Genomic DNA, 15,348 nt, shown 5'->3' with positions numbered 1-15,348 from the left:
AAACAAATAAGCTAACATAAACCACCAAAAGAGGCTATTCAGTGTAGAATACATATTTATTATTGAGTCCTGGATGGTGGTGGATATGGTGAGATGGATGGTGAGGCCTTTCTCTGCTGGAGGCCCTTCTCTGCCGGGCCACGGGCCTGTAACCCCTTCCTGCCGACAGGTCTGTGTGTTCAGGGTGGAGGTGAGGAAATGATCCACAGCAGTCAGATTTCAGGAGACATGAAGCTTTATTAATAAGAGGCCACATATGTGGCTTCTATCCTAACCTTTTAAGCAGGCTCCATCAGCTGCCCTGATATCTTTACATGCTGCTAGCCTCCCCCTGTTGCTTGTTCCTGAATCTTCCCTTTTCATCCCTTCATTCAGGCAACCCCTTTGTAATCTTCCAAAAACCCCTCCCAGAAATGGGCTTGTCTTACCATCAGGTAAGATTACACAGGAAGATGGGGGATGGGGTGACATCTTCAGAACTAAACTGGAAGGAGGCTTAGATGACTTGCCTTTATTATCTGGCTTGCCACTTTGGTAGAGGAGGGGACATTCTCTGTGTATGTTCTGGAAGGCTCTGAGGGAACCAGTTCCCATAAAGATGTGAAGGCCAAGTGCAGTCTTTATGGGTGAGAGAAAAGTGGGGTCTGGGGGTGACCTTGAGCCTCATTTCACTGAGGGTCCTTTTCTTACATGCTATGTGTGCTGTGTGGACTGCCCTGTCAGAAAGCCTGGAACTCAGCTTAGCTCTGCATCCTGTCTGTGGGGTCTCAGTGCTGTTTCTTCAAATGTGTTCTGTGCAGCCCCTTGGAGCACATCTCCCAACAGGGCCTGGGAAACCCTCCTCTGGGGCTCACAGTGAAGGTCAGAATGTGAGAACTGAGCACTGCAGGGTAGAGACCATAGCTTTGCCTGGCACCCTGTCTGTGCAGTCCCTTGATGCTCAGTGATTGGGGGCTATTGGTTCTCAGGGCACTTCCTGGTGCTCCTCTGTGGCCGGCTCACCCAGAGGACCAATCCCATCATGCCCAGCAGAAGGGGCACCTCCAGGAACACATGGATCAGGAAGTGGATGTTACTTAGCAGGGACCTGCAAGGACAATGACAGGAAATGAGGCACTTCCCAGGGCCGTTCTCCCCAGCTGCCTTGGGCTGACCTGAACACCTGGGGTACTGGCCAGGACAGACTCTGGGTGTAGCCTCACTGCCCCCCCCAGCCCACTCAACCATCAGGGTTGGATGATGACCCCCCTTCTGATGAGCCTCATATCTGGCCAATTGTTCCCCCAATGGCTAGTGTTTCTTGATGATGAGTCCGGTCTGACCCGGAAGAGATGCCCAGTCTCAGCTCCCCTTTACTAAGCAGATTGGGATGAGTTAACCACGGAGTAAGGATGTGAGAGGAAATTGTGAGATTCTATAGGACATTTGGGGATTCATATAGAGTTTAGAGTCCCAAATGAAGAGAGTAGGAGTTGGGAGATCATGTCCAGGACGCAAGTTGGAGAGGTCTCTCCTTCTAGAAAGCCTCGAGACAAGTGGACCATGAGGACCCATGAGGCAGGCCTCAGTCTCCCTTCTGCAGAATCAGGCAGCAGCTACAGGGATGGCACAGCCAGGATGCTTGCTAGAACTGACAGTGCTCATGGCTGCTGGGCAGCAGGGCAGGGACCAGGGCACCCTACCCCCATGGTCTTTCTGTGTGGGACCAAGTGGGCCTCCAAATCCACAGTGCAGATTGTCCACCAATATCTCAACACCAGGCAATTTGGTAGGGTCTTTAATCTTTTTCAAGAACTCCCATGTGTCTCTAGGGCCCCATTTCTCTCTTCAGGGCTTCCCAATTGTTTCTAGGAGCCCCTATTTCTCCCACATGTGACTTCAAGGCCATGGCTTTCTCGAGGGCTCCTCAGTCTATCTTTGGGGCCCCACTTCTGTCTCCAGGTCCCTCAAGTCTATTTCCAGACTCTTCTCTGGGCCATGTGGGGGGCTATGGTTCAGTGGAAATGCACAGTTAAGACAACCACACATACATAACCACTCAGAGTTGGTCTTTGGGTTACAAAACCAGTCGGCAAGAAGTAGGGAGTCCTTCCTAGTATGTCCTGAAGCCAGAGGTTTGAAAGATCAGCTCTGGCCTATTCCTGGGATAAGAGTGCCCCCAACTGAAGAGTGCAGGATCAGAGTGGGCTTACCTGGCTTCGATGGGGGTGATGGGTCACATTTGGGGGGCTTGTGCTCAGTTCCAGGGTGTCTGGCATTGTTTGTCCATTGATGGTGTCTTTGGTAGCTGTGATTGGAGCTGGATAGACACACCAGGTCACACATGGCTCTGTCTATTCCTCCTGACTGCAGAGAACTCTGAGGGATGGGATTGCTCTGGGCAGAAGCAGGGAAGGTGGTCCTGCCTCAACCTCTGTATTGGCCTCCAGGACGTAGGTGGGTGGAGATGGTACCAGAGACACAAGCACCAGAGGGGGAGAGGTTCAGGCCAGGGAAGCCAGAACCTCCTGGGATTTCCACCTCTTGTGTCTCAATCATGTCAATGCCACCTCCCCAGATTCCGCATCCCCAAGAGGGAGCAATGGGCTTCCTGGGGCTGCCATGTCATTGGGGACTCTGAGTCAGGGGCATGGGGTGGGCAGAGTCTGTATTGGGGCTGACCAGTCTGTCAGCCCCTGGCATGGGGAACCTAGTGCAGAGTTAGGCCCAAACACCATGGAGGGAAAACAGTGTTCCCCACCTTCACGCAGTCCTAGGCTGGGGTCCTGCTGCCCTCACAGGAGTCCATATCCTGTAGAGCTAAAACAATGTGGGCCAGAGAGAGGCTAATATCCATCAGTCTTCCCTGTATTTAGGCCCTGCAAGCATTTCAGAGGGGTGGAGCCTCCTACAGATCTAGTACCTCCCTGACTCTGGTGCTCTGTATTTGGAGCCCAAGTGCAGCAGTGTCAGTGGAAGAGGAAGTCATTGATGCCCGTAAGGACAGAGAAATGACCTGCAGGCTCCTGAGGCCTCCATCAATGGATAGGATCTGTGACTACAAGGGAACCCAGTTCATAGAGGGGGATATGACATTGGATGTCATATCCAGGGAGGAGGGTCCCTGTACACATGGGGTCCCTGTTTGTGGTGGGATATGGGGGTCCGAGCCTATACAGACCATCCCTGGCTTCTGGGGCCAGACCAAGCCTTGAGCTGTTCAGAAAAGAGCGAAGAACCCAGATAGGCTAGTTTCCTCTGGAACGTAAGGATCCTAGAGCTTTAGGGAGTGGAACCTCCAGTGCTCATATGGAAGTCTTGTACTCAACCCCCTAGCAAGGTCCCCTCTGAGTGACTGATAATGGCTGGTTCAGGAATCTGGGAGTGGCCCCAAGCAGGGCTGGAGGACACAAGACACACAGTTGCCTACCTGGGTCCACGGTCACTTTCACCTGGGCCCTCAGATCAACTCCTACTCTTTCGATCCCACACCAGAGCATCAGGGAGAGACACCCCCAGTGCTCATATGGCCAGGAGATTCACACTTCAGTCCCCAGCATAGTCCCCTTAGAATAGCAGTTACAGGCTTTGACAGGATCTGGGGAGCAGCCCCAAGCAGGACCGGAGACACAAGACATGCACAGTTGCTTACCTGGGACCACAGACACTTTCACTTGGGTCGCCAGATCAGTTCCAGTTCTTTCAATCCCGCACCAGTACATGTCTATGTCATTGAATCTGAGCCTCTCCATGGTCACAGTGAACCTACGCTGACTATGGCTGTTCCTGACGGTCACGCGGTCCTTCTGCACTGCCCACTCTGTTCCAGTGGTTTGTGCCAGGATCCTGCAGGAACCCAAGGCCTCTCTCCGCGACACCACCACTTCCTGTATGACTCATATCCAGCGTCATAGTAACAGGTCACGGTCAAGGATCCTCCAACGTAGCCTCTTATGCTTCCTGGTCCACGTATGGCAGCTGAGCCTGGAAACAGAGGCACATGTCTGTCCCCTTCCAGCTGAGGGCAGTGCCACATCCCTGGCACAGGAACTCACTCTTACCCTGTCCTCCCAGGGAAAGACTCAAAGCCAGGGACCCCTTCTGTCCAATACCCAGGACCCCACAGGAGCTCAGAGATACAGGACTGACACTAAGCAGGAAAACAATCTTCTCTTCCAGACCCCAAATCCTCCCCAGCTGAATACTTCATCCTGTCCCTTAGCAATTCCTTGGGCAGAAGGAGTCTGTCAAGGACCTCCTTGACAGGTCAAGTCAGATGAGGGCTAACCCCCATGTTTGAAGATGAGGGTGATGGATGACAGGTGATTTGTTTGAGTGACAGGAGATCCGGTGCTTTATCTATATGCCCTAGAATTGAAAGCTCCTTATGGTGGGTTTTTTGGGGTCAGTAATAACCCCCCCCCCTTGTGCATATTGAAGTTTCCCAATGTCACCGTGCTGACTATACCCTTGTACTGTGAAACCTGCATACATAGATCTGTTATTTCCTACAGAACCTCTTGATTCCAATTAAGCATCTGGGTGGGCTTGGGGTGGGGGGAGGACTCAGGAGTTTCCATTACTCTGAGTCCATCCTTTTACTGATTCGCCACTGCTGCAGTTTTTAGTAAGTGGGTATTACAGGTGAACATGCATCTTTTCTAAGTTCTCTTTTTTGTTGACTCTAAAGAGTCAGGGCAGAGGGAAAGTCTTCTTACCCCTCTAAAAGCTCAGCAGGCTCCATGTAGGTCTGAGAGACCTGGATAACATGGAGCCACACTGCTTACACCATCCTGGACATATGAACAAGATGTCTCCTTTCATCTGTGTCACATGGTAAGTTTATTGAAACAAGAAGTTACTTTTGAATTCAGCTTTGGCGATTACACAGAAACTTTGAGGTCTTATTTCTTTCCCTCCCTTCCTCCCTTCCTCCTTCCTTCCTTCTCACCTTCCCCCCTCCCTTCTTTCCTTCCATCCCTTTCCCTCCCTTCCACTTCCTTCCACTTCCTTCCCTCCTTCTCCCTCCTCCCCTCCTCCCTTCCTCCCTCCCTCCCCTCTCTCTTTCCTTCCTTCCTTTTCTTTCTTTCTTTCTTTCTTTCTTTCTTTTCTTCTTTCTTTTTCTTTCTTTCTTTCTTCTTTTCTTTCTTTCTTTCTTTCTTCTTTCTTTCTTTCTTTCTTTCTTTCTTTCTTTCTTTCTTTTCTTTCTTTCTTTCTTTCTTTCTTTCTTTCTTTCTTTCTTTCTTTCTTTCTTCTTCTTTCTTTCTCTTTCTTTCTTTCTTTCTTTTCTTCTTTTCTCTTTCTTTCTTTCTTTCTTTCTCTCTTTCTTCTTTTTCTTTCTTTTCTTTCTTCTTCTTTCTTTCTTTTCTTTCTTTTCTTCTTTTCTTTTTCTTCTTTCTTTTTCTTCTCTTCTTTCTTTCTTTCTCTTTCTCTCTCTTCTCTCTCTTTCTTTCTTTCTCTCTCTTTTCTTTCTCTCTTCTTCTCTTTTCTTCTTTCTTTCTTTCTTTCTCTTTCTTTCTTTCTTTTTCTCTTCTTTCTTTCTTTCTTCTTTCTTTCTTTCTTTCTTTCTTTCTTTTCTTTCTTTCTTTCTTTTCTTTCTTTCTTTCTTTTCTCTTTCTTTCTTTTTCTTTCTTTTCTTTCTTTCTTTTCTTTTCTTCTTTCTTTCTTTCTTTTCTTTCTCTTTCTTCTCTTCTTTCTTTCTTTCTTTCTCTCTCTCTTTCTTTCTTTCTTTCTCTCTCTTCTCTCTCTCTTTCTTTCTTTCTTTCTTTTCTTTCTCTTCTCTTTCTTTCTTCTCTCTTTCTCTCTCTCTTCTTTCTTTCTTCTTTCTTTTCTTTCTCTTCTTTCTTTCTTTCTTTTTCTTTCTTTCTTTCTTTCTTCTTTCTTTCTTTCTTTCTTTCTTTCTTTCTTCTTTCTTTTTTCTTTCTTCTTTTCTTTCTTTTTCTTTCCTTCTTTCTTTTCTTTCTTTCTTTTTTCTTTCTTTCTTCTTTCTTTCTCTTTCTCTCTCTCTCTTTCTTTCTTTCTTTATTTTCTTCTTTCCTTTCCAGCACTAAACTCAGGACTTCCAGCTATATTGAAGTAAAGCACTCAGTCTTCTTCTGATGCCATGGAGTTTTAAGCTAGGAGTCCATAAATTATTGACAGGAATTTTTGGGGTGGAGAAGGCCAAGAACTTAGAACCTAGTGCTTCTAGGTCAGGACCATACCCTGAGACAGCTCAGGTCTCAGATCCACCTGTGTGCTTTAGCCCCAACTGTGCACTGTGATGAGTTCTGTTCCCACCACTTCATGGAGACAGAGAAAAGGACTACAGGTCTCTGAGGCCATCAGATGGACCCACCTCTCTTGCCCTCAGGGCCACCTAGAGCTCACCTAAGTCATGCTCAGACCCTCAACCCTTTCCAAATTCTCCTCCTGCTCCTCATTTTCCTGTATGTGCCCCTTCCCCCCAGTTCAGGGTTTCATCTTCCCCTGGGTTAGAGGCAGGAGGAGCATATGTTGGTCTCTCATGTCCCCACTGCTCCTCCACCTGATCTGGGGCCTCAGTGTCTATGGAATGACCACTGAAGGTCAGGAGCCCTGTCTGTGGGATCTGCTATGTGAATCCCAATGAATTCCCATGCCTCACACTTTCTTGGGGCCACTGCTCTCAAGAGTAGCCCAACCATATCCCCACACAGGCAGAGGCGGGCTGCTGCCCATCTTAAGACAGTGGTCTCCTGGAAACCTGGGATGATTCTCAGCAGAATCCTGGAGCTCCTGGTCCTGAGCCAGTACGGACTTACGTGAAAGAAAGCAGAGAGAGGTGAGGAGCCTGCGTGGCCACATCGCCTCCCTGAAGCAAGGTGGGCACTGTCCTTCAGCAAGGACAGTCTTCTGGTCTTCTGCTCTCCCTCTCTGCCTGGTTGTCTGGCTCTTGCTTCCTCTTTCAGCCACTTAACTTCTGCATCACCCTGAAAGAGGAAGAAGTTGGCTTTCTGGGGAAATTTCTAGCCACTGATCAAGACCAATGACCTCTGCAAATGTGAGGGAAGCCTAGGAATGTGATATCTGAGGCTGGAATGTGATATCAGAGGTTCCCTCTGCTCTTGTCCCAGGAACAAGGCCTGATCTCACCTGAGCTGCTTTCACACCTGCAGCCCCTTGGGGTTACTTGTCAGAAACAGAAAGTAATGGCAGGGTCTTTGTGCATTGAGACACCCCAGAGCAGAGGGCTGGGCTCTTAGGTCTGTGTGCTCAGGGACCCTCATTCCCACACAACCCGATTTACACGACACCTGCCCATGTAGGGTTCCCCCCCAGCTTTTGGTCAATGCCTGTGAAAATCAATATTGGACGGATCCTCAAGTGTTGTCATGTTCTCAAACCCTATGTGTGTCAGCGTGAGTCGGAATGTGTGTTTATCAGTGTGAGCGTGAGAGTATGTAAGAGTGACAGTGTGTGTATAAGTGTGATTATGTGTACACGCAGGTAAGTATATGATGTCCATGTATGTGTGAGCCTGAGTTTGTGTGCAAGTGCATATGTGCGTGAGCCTGTAGGCAAGGGTTTGTGTGTGAGAGCGAGTGTGTTAGTGTCCATGAGTGCCTGAGTATGAGTGTGAGTATGAATGGAACCTGGGGTAGATGTGGTTGTATGTACCTATGTGTACTGAATGTGTAATAAGTTATGTGTGTGTCTGCGTGTAAGATTTCAGTGGGTCTATTTCAGGGGTCTTCAAACTACGACCCTCGGGCCACATGCGGCCCGCAGAGGAGTCTGATCCAGCCCGCCAGCAGTGAATGCTGTTTGTTGGCCAAGATACCTGCCAGCATATACACTCAGTGTATATCCAAATATCAGGAACCATGCACTCAAAATGGTCACCATCTTTGGTAGCTCTTATGCCTGTAAACAGACTTTTTCAAGAATGAAACATCTGAAATCTCCAACCAGATCAAGATTAACTGATGCCCACTTGCATCACTTGCTACTGCTGGCAGTGACAAATATGGAACCGGACATTGACCATCTCATTAGCCAAAAGCAGGCCCACAGTTCCCATTGAAATACTGGTGCGTGATCTGTTTATTTATAAGTGGTTTTCATTTTATTTATATAATATATGTGCAGTGTGAGTAGGAATTAGTAGCTCATATAGTCCGGCCCTCCAGCTCTCTAAGGGACTGTAATCCGGCCCCCACTTTAAAAAGTTTGAAGACCCCTGGTCTATTCTATGAAGTCTATGTGTTAACAATATAGTTAATGTGTATTATGCCCACACATGGAGTAACTGTGATGTTTGGACATACATATGCTTTGGTGCCATGTGTATAGCCCATGTACGTATGTTGGTGCATAAGCACTAGGCATGACTACCGCACTGCACACACTATGTGTGTACATGAACACTGCTTCTGCACACACAAGTGCATGCATGTACTTGACCCCCACACATTGCCTAAAGCATGTGTAGCCACACATATTCCATACAGCACAGATACTACCTATTGCATACCTCTTTGCATGATACACAAACTGCATGCGTGTGCATGTTTTATACACAAACTTCACTTCATTTTTACACACATTCATTTTTTACTTATACAACACATTCCATACATGTATACACATCCACATATAGCATGCAACCAAACACAGGAGTTCATAAATACATAGCAGTGAGCACTCTCATATTTACTCACGGTCACACTCATGAACACACGCATGCATATTTGTGCATATTCACTAGGACTTAAGGGCACAAGAAGGCTCACAGAATCTGATCAATCCAGACTTTGACCAGGTGTCACCAAGAAGCCTGGGAGGACCCTGCCTAGGCAGGTATTGTCTCAGTCAGTGCCCCTTAGGACAAAGGTACCTAGGTAGTAAATAGGCCCAAGAACCTGGAGTCATTCTATGTACCTGACCTGGGTGTGGGAGCAGCTCAGGTGAGGTCAGGCTTTGTCCCTGGTACAGGAGCAGAAGGGGAATCTGTCCACAGCCTTGGATGTCACTTTCCCAGGCTTCACACACACACACACACACACACACACACACACACACACACACACACACACACACGTTTACAGAGGCCGTTGGTCTTGCATTGCTGAGTGCCTAGACATTTCTTCAGAAAGCCACCACCTTCCTCTTTCTGGTGATGCAGGGGTGACAGTGGTTGAAAAAAGCAAGAGCCAAAGAATGAGAGTAGAGGAACAGAAAGTGCAAAGCTCTGTCCATGCTGCTGGGCTGTGCCCACCACAGATCTAGGGAGGAGATATGTCTCCTCAGGCTCCTCATCCTCTGCTGCCTTTCACATGAGCTAGGCCTGGGTGGAACCAGGAGTTCTAGGGCACCTGCTAATAATTACCCCAGTTTGCCAGGGGCTCACATGTCCCAAGCAGGAATTGTACTAGCTCACAGGTGTGGGGCTTGTCCCAAGATCAGCAAGCCTAGAAAGAGTGAGGTCCAGGGGTGAAGGATATTCGCTCAGGCAGATCCCTCCAGTAGGTAACCCCAGTGAACAAGAAGGTCCTGGTTCAGGTGGGGAGCAGTGGAGACACGAGAGACCAGCATCTGCTCTTCCTGCTGCTGCCCAGGGAAAGATGAGACCCTGGAATGGGGGGAAGTGGTACAGGCAGGAAAGTGGGTTATCTGAAGATGGTGAAAGGAGTAGAGGGCCTGGGAATAGTCTAGGTGAGCTATGAATGACTCCAAGGAAGATAGAGGTCCAGACCTTTGGGTCAGTATATCTATCAGAGCTCAGAGACTTTTAATCCTTGTCTCTGTCTCCAGGAGTTGATGGGGATGAAACTCAGGGTTTAGCAAGCAGGTGGGCCCCAGTCCTGAACTGTCTCCAGGGTGTTGTCCTAAACTGGAAGCTCTGAGGGCTCATTTCTTAGCCTAATCTCTTCCCCAGTCAATTCCTGTCAATATTACTGTATTCTTGTCTTTAAAATACACCTCTAAGGACCACTTGCCTTACATTCAGTCCATCTAGGTTTAGTGCCTGGCATTCCATACGGTCCACCCAGCCTGCCAGAAAAAAAATCCCTAAATGAAGAGCCACACCTGAACACTGTTGGGTGTGATCAGAAAACAAACCAACACAAAATATCTTTATGCAGAAAATTCGAAATTTTAATACTGTTTTTGCATTTTTCTTTAGGAGGAGAAAAATATTATTTTTTATTTTCTTTTCCATGCATTTATCTCACCTGGTCTTTGCCTTTCACGGTTTATTTTAGTATGCTATATATATTTTTTTGCTTGGTCAATACGTTTATTGTTGTCTTTGAAAAATTCCCATAAAATATCATGGTAATTTTTAGCTCTCGGCAGCCCTCTCCTGAGCTCTGAGGAAACTTGCTTTCTTCTGAAGTACCCGATCTTTCTTCTGGGCAAGAGACATTTTGGGACGGTTACACCTCTTCTTTTTAACTTCTCTCTTAGGCTTTTTCTCATAGACAGGGTTTTTTCTTATAGCTGCATGAGCTTTCTTATACATCTGCTCCATCATGTCTGGAGTGATGTTGTTCTTTATGTACTGAGAAAACTGTTTCTTGTAGGCATCTTCATCTTCTTCCATTAGGTAACGCATATAGTCTGCCACATTCTGCCCCATAATATGTTTTCGATGTACTTCAGCACTGAATTCCTTACTTTCTGAATCATACCCAGGGAATCGTTTGGTACTGTGAGGGATAGATAAGCCTCCATCCACAGCTCCTTTCAGGGCACCAAAAACGTTGTTTCCAGTAGTAGTTCTGGCAAGTCCTGCATCCAAATAGCAGGTGAAGGCACCAGGTTTTCCATCAATGCTTTCCACGTTATATTCATCTCCAGTGACCTCCACTTGGCCTTCATAAATCTTGTCCATGCCAAATCTATTGAGAAACCTGCGGGCCAGCAGCAGGCCAGTACAATAGGCTGCAGCATAGTTTGTCAGGCCAACCTTCACACCATACTTTGGAAGCTCATGGGCATATGCTGCACAAACTATCATATCTCCTTCTATACAGGCATAAGCAATCTGACAAATGATGTCTCTGTTGGTTACCCGGTCTATCATCCTGTACTTGTGTGTATTGTATTTATTTTTATCCTGGATCACCAAACGTTTCCGAGCATAGTAATTCGTTTTGCCCTCTCGCCGTCTTCTAAATTTCACTTGGTATCTCTTGAAGTATGCCTTATTCTTGACAACTTTGACAAACCCCATCCTGTGGAAACAGAGACCAGCGTCTGCGCCTTCTTTTAGTATGATATATTTTAATTAATTTTTTTTACTCATGTAAAATCACTCATGTAATTTTTGATGGTTTACAGAGTTGCTCATAATACAGTTAGTTCTGACATTCAGTATTCAACACTGATCTCACCACAAGTATAGTATTCCCTCCAGACTTTTCACCAGTTTTCAATCACCCATGCCTGCCCATTGGCAGGTACAAATAATTTATCTAGTATTGCTTGGTATAACTAAATGGTAGTGAAATTATAGAAGAAAAACTTCATTAAATTTTTATGAAAATCATTATATCTCACAATAAGTTTATAATGTTATTGTCTGAAGTTACTAAGATACTAAATGCTAGTTGAGCATTCTGAGAATTTTTTTGAGCTTATGTGACTTCTATGATAATTTTTTTTAATTTTTTTTTATTTAAACACCTTGATTACATACATGATTGTGTTTGGGTTTCAGTCATAAAAGGAACACCACCCATCACCAGTGCAACATTCCCATCACCCATGTCCCAAATCTCCCTCCCTCCCCACCCGACCCCGCCTGTACCTCTAGAAAGGCTTTCCATTTCCCTCATACATTCTCAATATATGGACAGTTAAAATGTAGTTATTTCTCTAACTAAACTCATCACTCTTTGTGGTGAGCTTCCTGAGGTAAAGCTGGAACTTCCAGCTCTTTTCTCTTTTGTGTCTGAAAATTATATATTGCAAGAATGTCTTCATTTTTCTTAAAACACATAGATGAGTGAGCATTCGCATTTCTCTCTCTCTCTCTCTCCTCTCTTTTCTCTCTCTCTCTTTCTCACTTATTTCACTCAGCACTAATAGATTCCATGTACATCCATGTATAGGAAAATTTCATAGCTTCATCTTTCCTGACAACTGCATAATATTCCATTGTATATATGTTCCACAGTTTCTTTAGCCATTTGTCTGTTGAAGGGGCATCTTGGTTGTTTCCAGAGTCTTGCTATGGTAAATAGTGCTGCAATGAATATAGGTGTAAGGAAGAGATTTTTGTATTGTATTTTTGTGTTCCTAGGGTATATTCCTAGGAGTGTATAGCTGGATCGTATGGGAGCTCGATTTCCAGTTTTTGGAGGAATCTCCATATCGCTTTCCATAAATGTTGAACTAGGCGGCATTCCCACCAGCAGTGGATAAGAGTTCCTTTCTTTCCACATCTCCACCAACACTGTTTTGTTTCTCATTCTTTGTGATGTGTTTGCCAATCTCGTGGTGTGAGGTGGTACCTCATAGTTATTTTGATTTGCATCTCTCTGATGATTAGTGATGTGGAGCATTTTTTCATGTGTCTTTGGCCATTTGTATTTCTTCTTTGTCAAAGTGTCTGTCCATTTCTTCTCCCCATTTTTTGATGGGAGTTAGATGTTTTTTTCTTGTAAAGTTCTGTCAGTGCCTTGTATAATTTGGAGATTAGCCCCTTATCTGATGAGTATTGGGTGAATAGTTTCTCCCACTCAGTGGTGGCTCTTGTATCCTGGGTGCTATTTCCTTTGAGGTGCAAAAGCTTCTCAGCTTAATATATTCCCATCTGTTAATCTCTGCTTTCACCTTGCTTGGAGAGTGCAGTTTCCTCCTTGAATATGCCTGTAGTCTCAATGTCCTGGAGTGTTTTTGGCTACGTGTTGTTCTATATATCTTATGGTTTCGGGTCTGATATCGAGGTCTTTAATCCATTTGGATTGTTACCTTCCATACATGATATTAGCTGGGGGTCTAAGTTCAATTTTTTGCAAGTGGCTAGCCCAGTTGTGCCAACACCACTTGTTGAAGAGGCTTTCTTTGCTCCATTTAGGATTTCTTGCTCCTTATCAAAAAATTAGGTGATTGTATGTCTGGGGAACATTCTCTGAGTATTCAAGCCTATTCCACTAATCTGAGGTCCTGTTTTTATTCCAATACCATGCTGTTTTGATAACTATTGCTTTGTAGTACAGTTTAAAGTTGGGGAAAGTAATTCCTCCCATATTCTTTTGCCCAATGATTGCTTTAGCTATTCTAGGGTGTTTGATTGTTCCAAATGAATTTCAAAAGTGCCTGATCCACTTCTTTGAAGAATGTCACGGGTATCTTTAGAGGGATCGCATTAAATCTGTACAATGCCTTGGGGAGTATTGCCATTTTGATGATGTTAATCCTGCCAATCCATGAGCAGGGTATGTGTTTCCATTTCCGTGTGTCCTCTCTTATTTCTTGGAGCAGAGTTTTATAGTTTTCTTTGTATAGGTCCTTCACATATTTAGTCAAGTTGATTCCAAGATATTTGAGTTTGTTGGTACTATGTGAATGGGGTTGTTTTCTTAATGTCCATTTCATCCTTATTACTATTGGTATATAGAAAGGCCATTGATTTTTGTGTGTTAATTTTGTAGCCTGCCACCTTGCTATATGAGTCTATTGTTTCTAGAAGCTTTTTGATAGAGTCTTTAGGGTTTTCTAAGTAGAGTATCATGTCATCTGCAAACAGTGAGAGCTTGACTTCTTCCTTTCCTATCTGGATTCCCTTGATATCCTTTTCTTGCCTAATCGCTATAGCAAGTACTTCCAGTGCTATGTTGAATAGGAGTGGTGAGAGAGGACAGCCTTGTCTTGTGCCAGAATTTAGAGGAAAGGCTTTCAGTTTTTCTCCATTGAGGATAATATTGCCATGGCTTGTGGTAGATGGCCTTCACTATATTGAGGAAGGTTCCCTCCATTCCCATCTTGCTGAGAGTTTTGATCAAGAATGGGTGTTGGACCTTATCAAATGCTTTCTCTGCATCTATTGATATGATCATGTGGTTTTTATTTTTCTTGTTATTGATGTTGTGTATTATGTTGATAGATTTACGGATGTTAAACCAGCCTTGCATTCCTGGGATGAAACCTACTTGATCGTAGTGGATGATCTTCTTAACGAGGCATTGAATCCTATTTGCCAGGATTTTGTTGAGGATCTTTGCATCTGCATTCATCAGTGATATTGGTCTGTAATTTTCTTTTTTGGTAGCGTCTCTGTCTGGTTTAGGTATCAAGGTGATGTTGGCTTCATAAAAGCTATTTGGAAGTGTTTCTGTTTGTTCAATTTCATGAAAGAGTCTTGCCAAGATTGGCAGTAGTTCCTCTTGGAAAGTTTGATAGAATTCATTAGTGAATCCATCTGGACCTGGGCTTTTGTTTTTCGGCAGACATTTGATTACTGTTTTAATTTCATCAATGGTGATGGGGGTGTTTAGATATGCTACATCCTCTTCCTTCAACCGTGGAAGATTATAAGAGTCCAAGAATTTATCCATTTCTTCCAGGTTCTCATTTTTAGTGGCGTAGAGTTTTTCAAAGTAGTTTCTGATTACCCTTTGAATCTCTGTCATATCAGTAGTGATCTCTCCTTTTTCATTCCTGATACGAGTTATCAAGTTTCTCTCTCTCTCTTTCTTTGTTAGGTTTGCCAGTGGTCTATCAATCTTGTTTATTTTTTCAAAGAACCAACTTCTGCTTTCGTTGATCTTTCGGATTGTTTTTTGAGTTTCCACTTCGTTGATTTCTGCTCTCAGCTTTGTTATTTCCTTCTGTCTTCCTATTCTTGGGTCCTTTTGTTGAGCATTTTCTAGTTCTATTAGCTGTGTCATTAAGCTACTCAGGTAAGCTCCTTCTTCCTTCCTGATGTGTGCTTGCAAAGCTATAAATTTTCCTCTCAGTACTGCTTTTGCTGTGTCCCATAGGTTCTGAGAGTTTGTGTCTTTATTGTCATTTGTTTCCAGGAACCTTTTTATTTCCTCCTTGATTTCATCTCGGACCCACTGGTTATTGAGCATGAGGCTGTTTAACTTCCAGGTGTTAAAGTGTTTCTTCTGAGTCCCTTTGGAGTTCACAAATAATTTCAGAGCCTTGTGGTCAGCGAAGGTAGTCTGCAAAATTTCTATCCTCTTGATCTTATGGAGGTATGTTTTATGTGCCAGCATGTAGTCTATCCTGGAGAATGTCCCATGTACATTGGAGAAGAATGTGTATCCAGGTTTCTGGGGATGGAGTGTCCTATATATACCACTAGGCCTCTTTCTTCCATTTCTCTCCTCAGGTCTAGTATATTCTTGTTGGGTTTCAGTCTGGTTGACCTGTCCAGTGTTGACAAAGCCG

The 15,348-nt window shown here is 44.8% G+C and overlaps 4 protein-coding genes across 7 annotated transcripts in view; 2 read left to right on the top strand and 2 right to left on the bottom strand.

Moving 5' to 3' along the window:
* The window catches only part of FADS6 (fatty acid desaturase 6), a 1,183,177-nt gene that overhangs the window by 478,019 nt on the left and 689,810 nt on the right, over positions 1 to 15,348 (top strand). The window lies entirely within an intron of this gene.
* The window catches only part of HID1 (HID1 domain containing), a 994,098-nt gene that overhangs the window by 540,750 nt on the left and 438,000 nt on the right, over positions 1 to 15,348 (top strand). The gene's annotated exons all lie outside the window — the stretch shown is intronic.
* LOC126001211 (CMRF35-like molecule 2) lies at positions 955 to 4,015 on the bottom strand. The gene is made up of 2 exons (XM_049768423.1): positions 3,843 to 4,015; positions 955 to 1,087 (listed from the first exon to the last, which is right to left on the bottom strand). The coding sequence occupies exons 1-2, from the start codon at positions 4,013 to 4,015 to the stop codon at positions 955 to 957; spliced, it is 306 nt and encodes a 101-aa protein (XP_049624380.1).
* Positions 10,219 to 11,179, bottom strand: LOC126003471 (60S ribosomal protein L5-like). Its single transcript, XM_049769725.1, has one exon. It carries the CDS (start codon positions 11,177 to 11,179, stop codon positions 10,286 to 10,288), a length of 894 nt encoding a protein of 297 aa, XP_049625682.1. The 3' UTR covers positions 10,219 to 10,285.

This window comes from Suncus etruscus, chromosome 1 (assembly GCF_024139225.1).
Source record: "Suncus etruscus isolate mSunEtr1 chromosome 1, mSunEtr1.pri.cur, whole genome shotgun sequence".
NCBI lineage: Eukaryota > Metazoa > Chordata > Mammalia > Eulipotyphla > Soricidae > Suncus > Suncus etruscus.
Note: the sequence above shows the minus strand (reverse complement) of the source record. Positions and strands in the feature narration are given on the sequence as shown.

What these genes read in the sequence shown, in the direction of transcription:
- LOC126001211 (XM_049768423.1), bottom strand. Translation starts at nt 4,015, where the DNA reads ATGTGGCACTGCCCTCAGCTGGAAGGGGACAGACATGTGCCTCTGTTT. An exon ending in TGGTGGTGTCGCGGAGAGAG is followed by an intron (nt 1,088 to 3,842) that starts GCCTTGGGTTCC and finishes TTGTCCTTGCAG; the next exon opens with GTCCCTGCTAAGTAACATCC.
- LOC126003471 (XM_049769725.1), bottom strand. Translation starts at nt 11,179, where the DNA reads ATGGGGTTTGTCAAAGTTGTCAAGAATAAGGCATACTTCAAGAGATAC.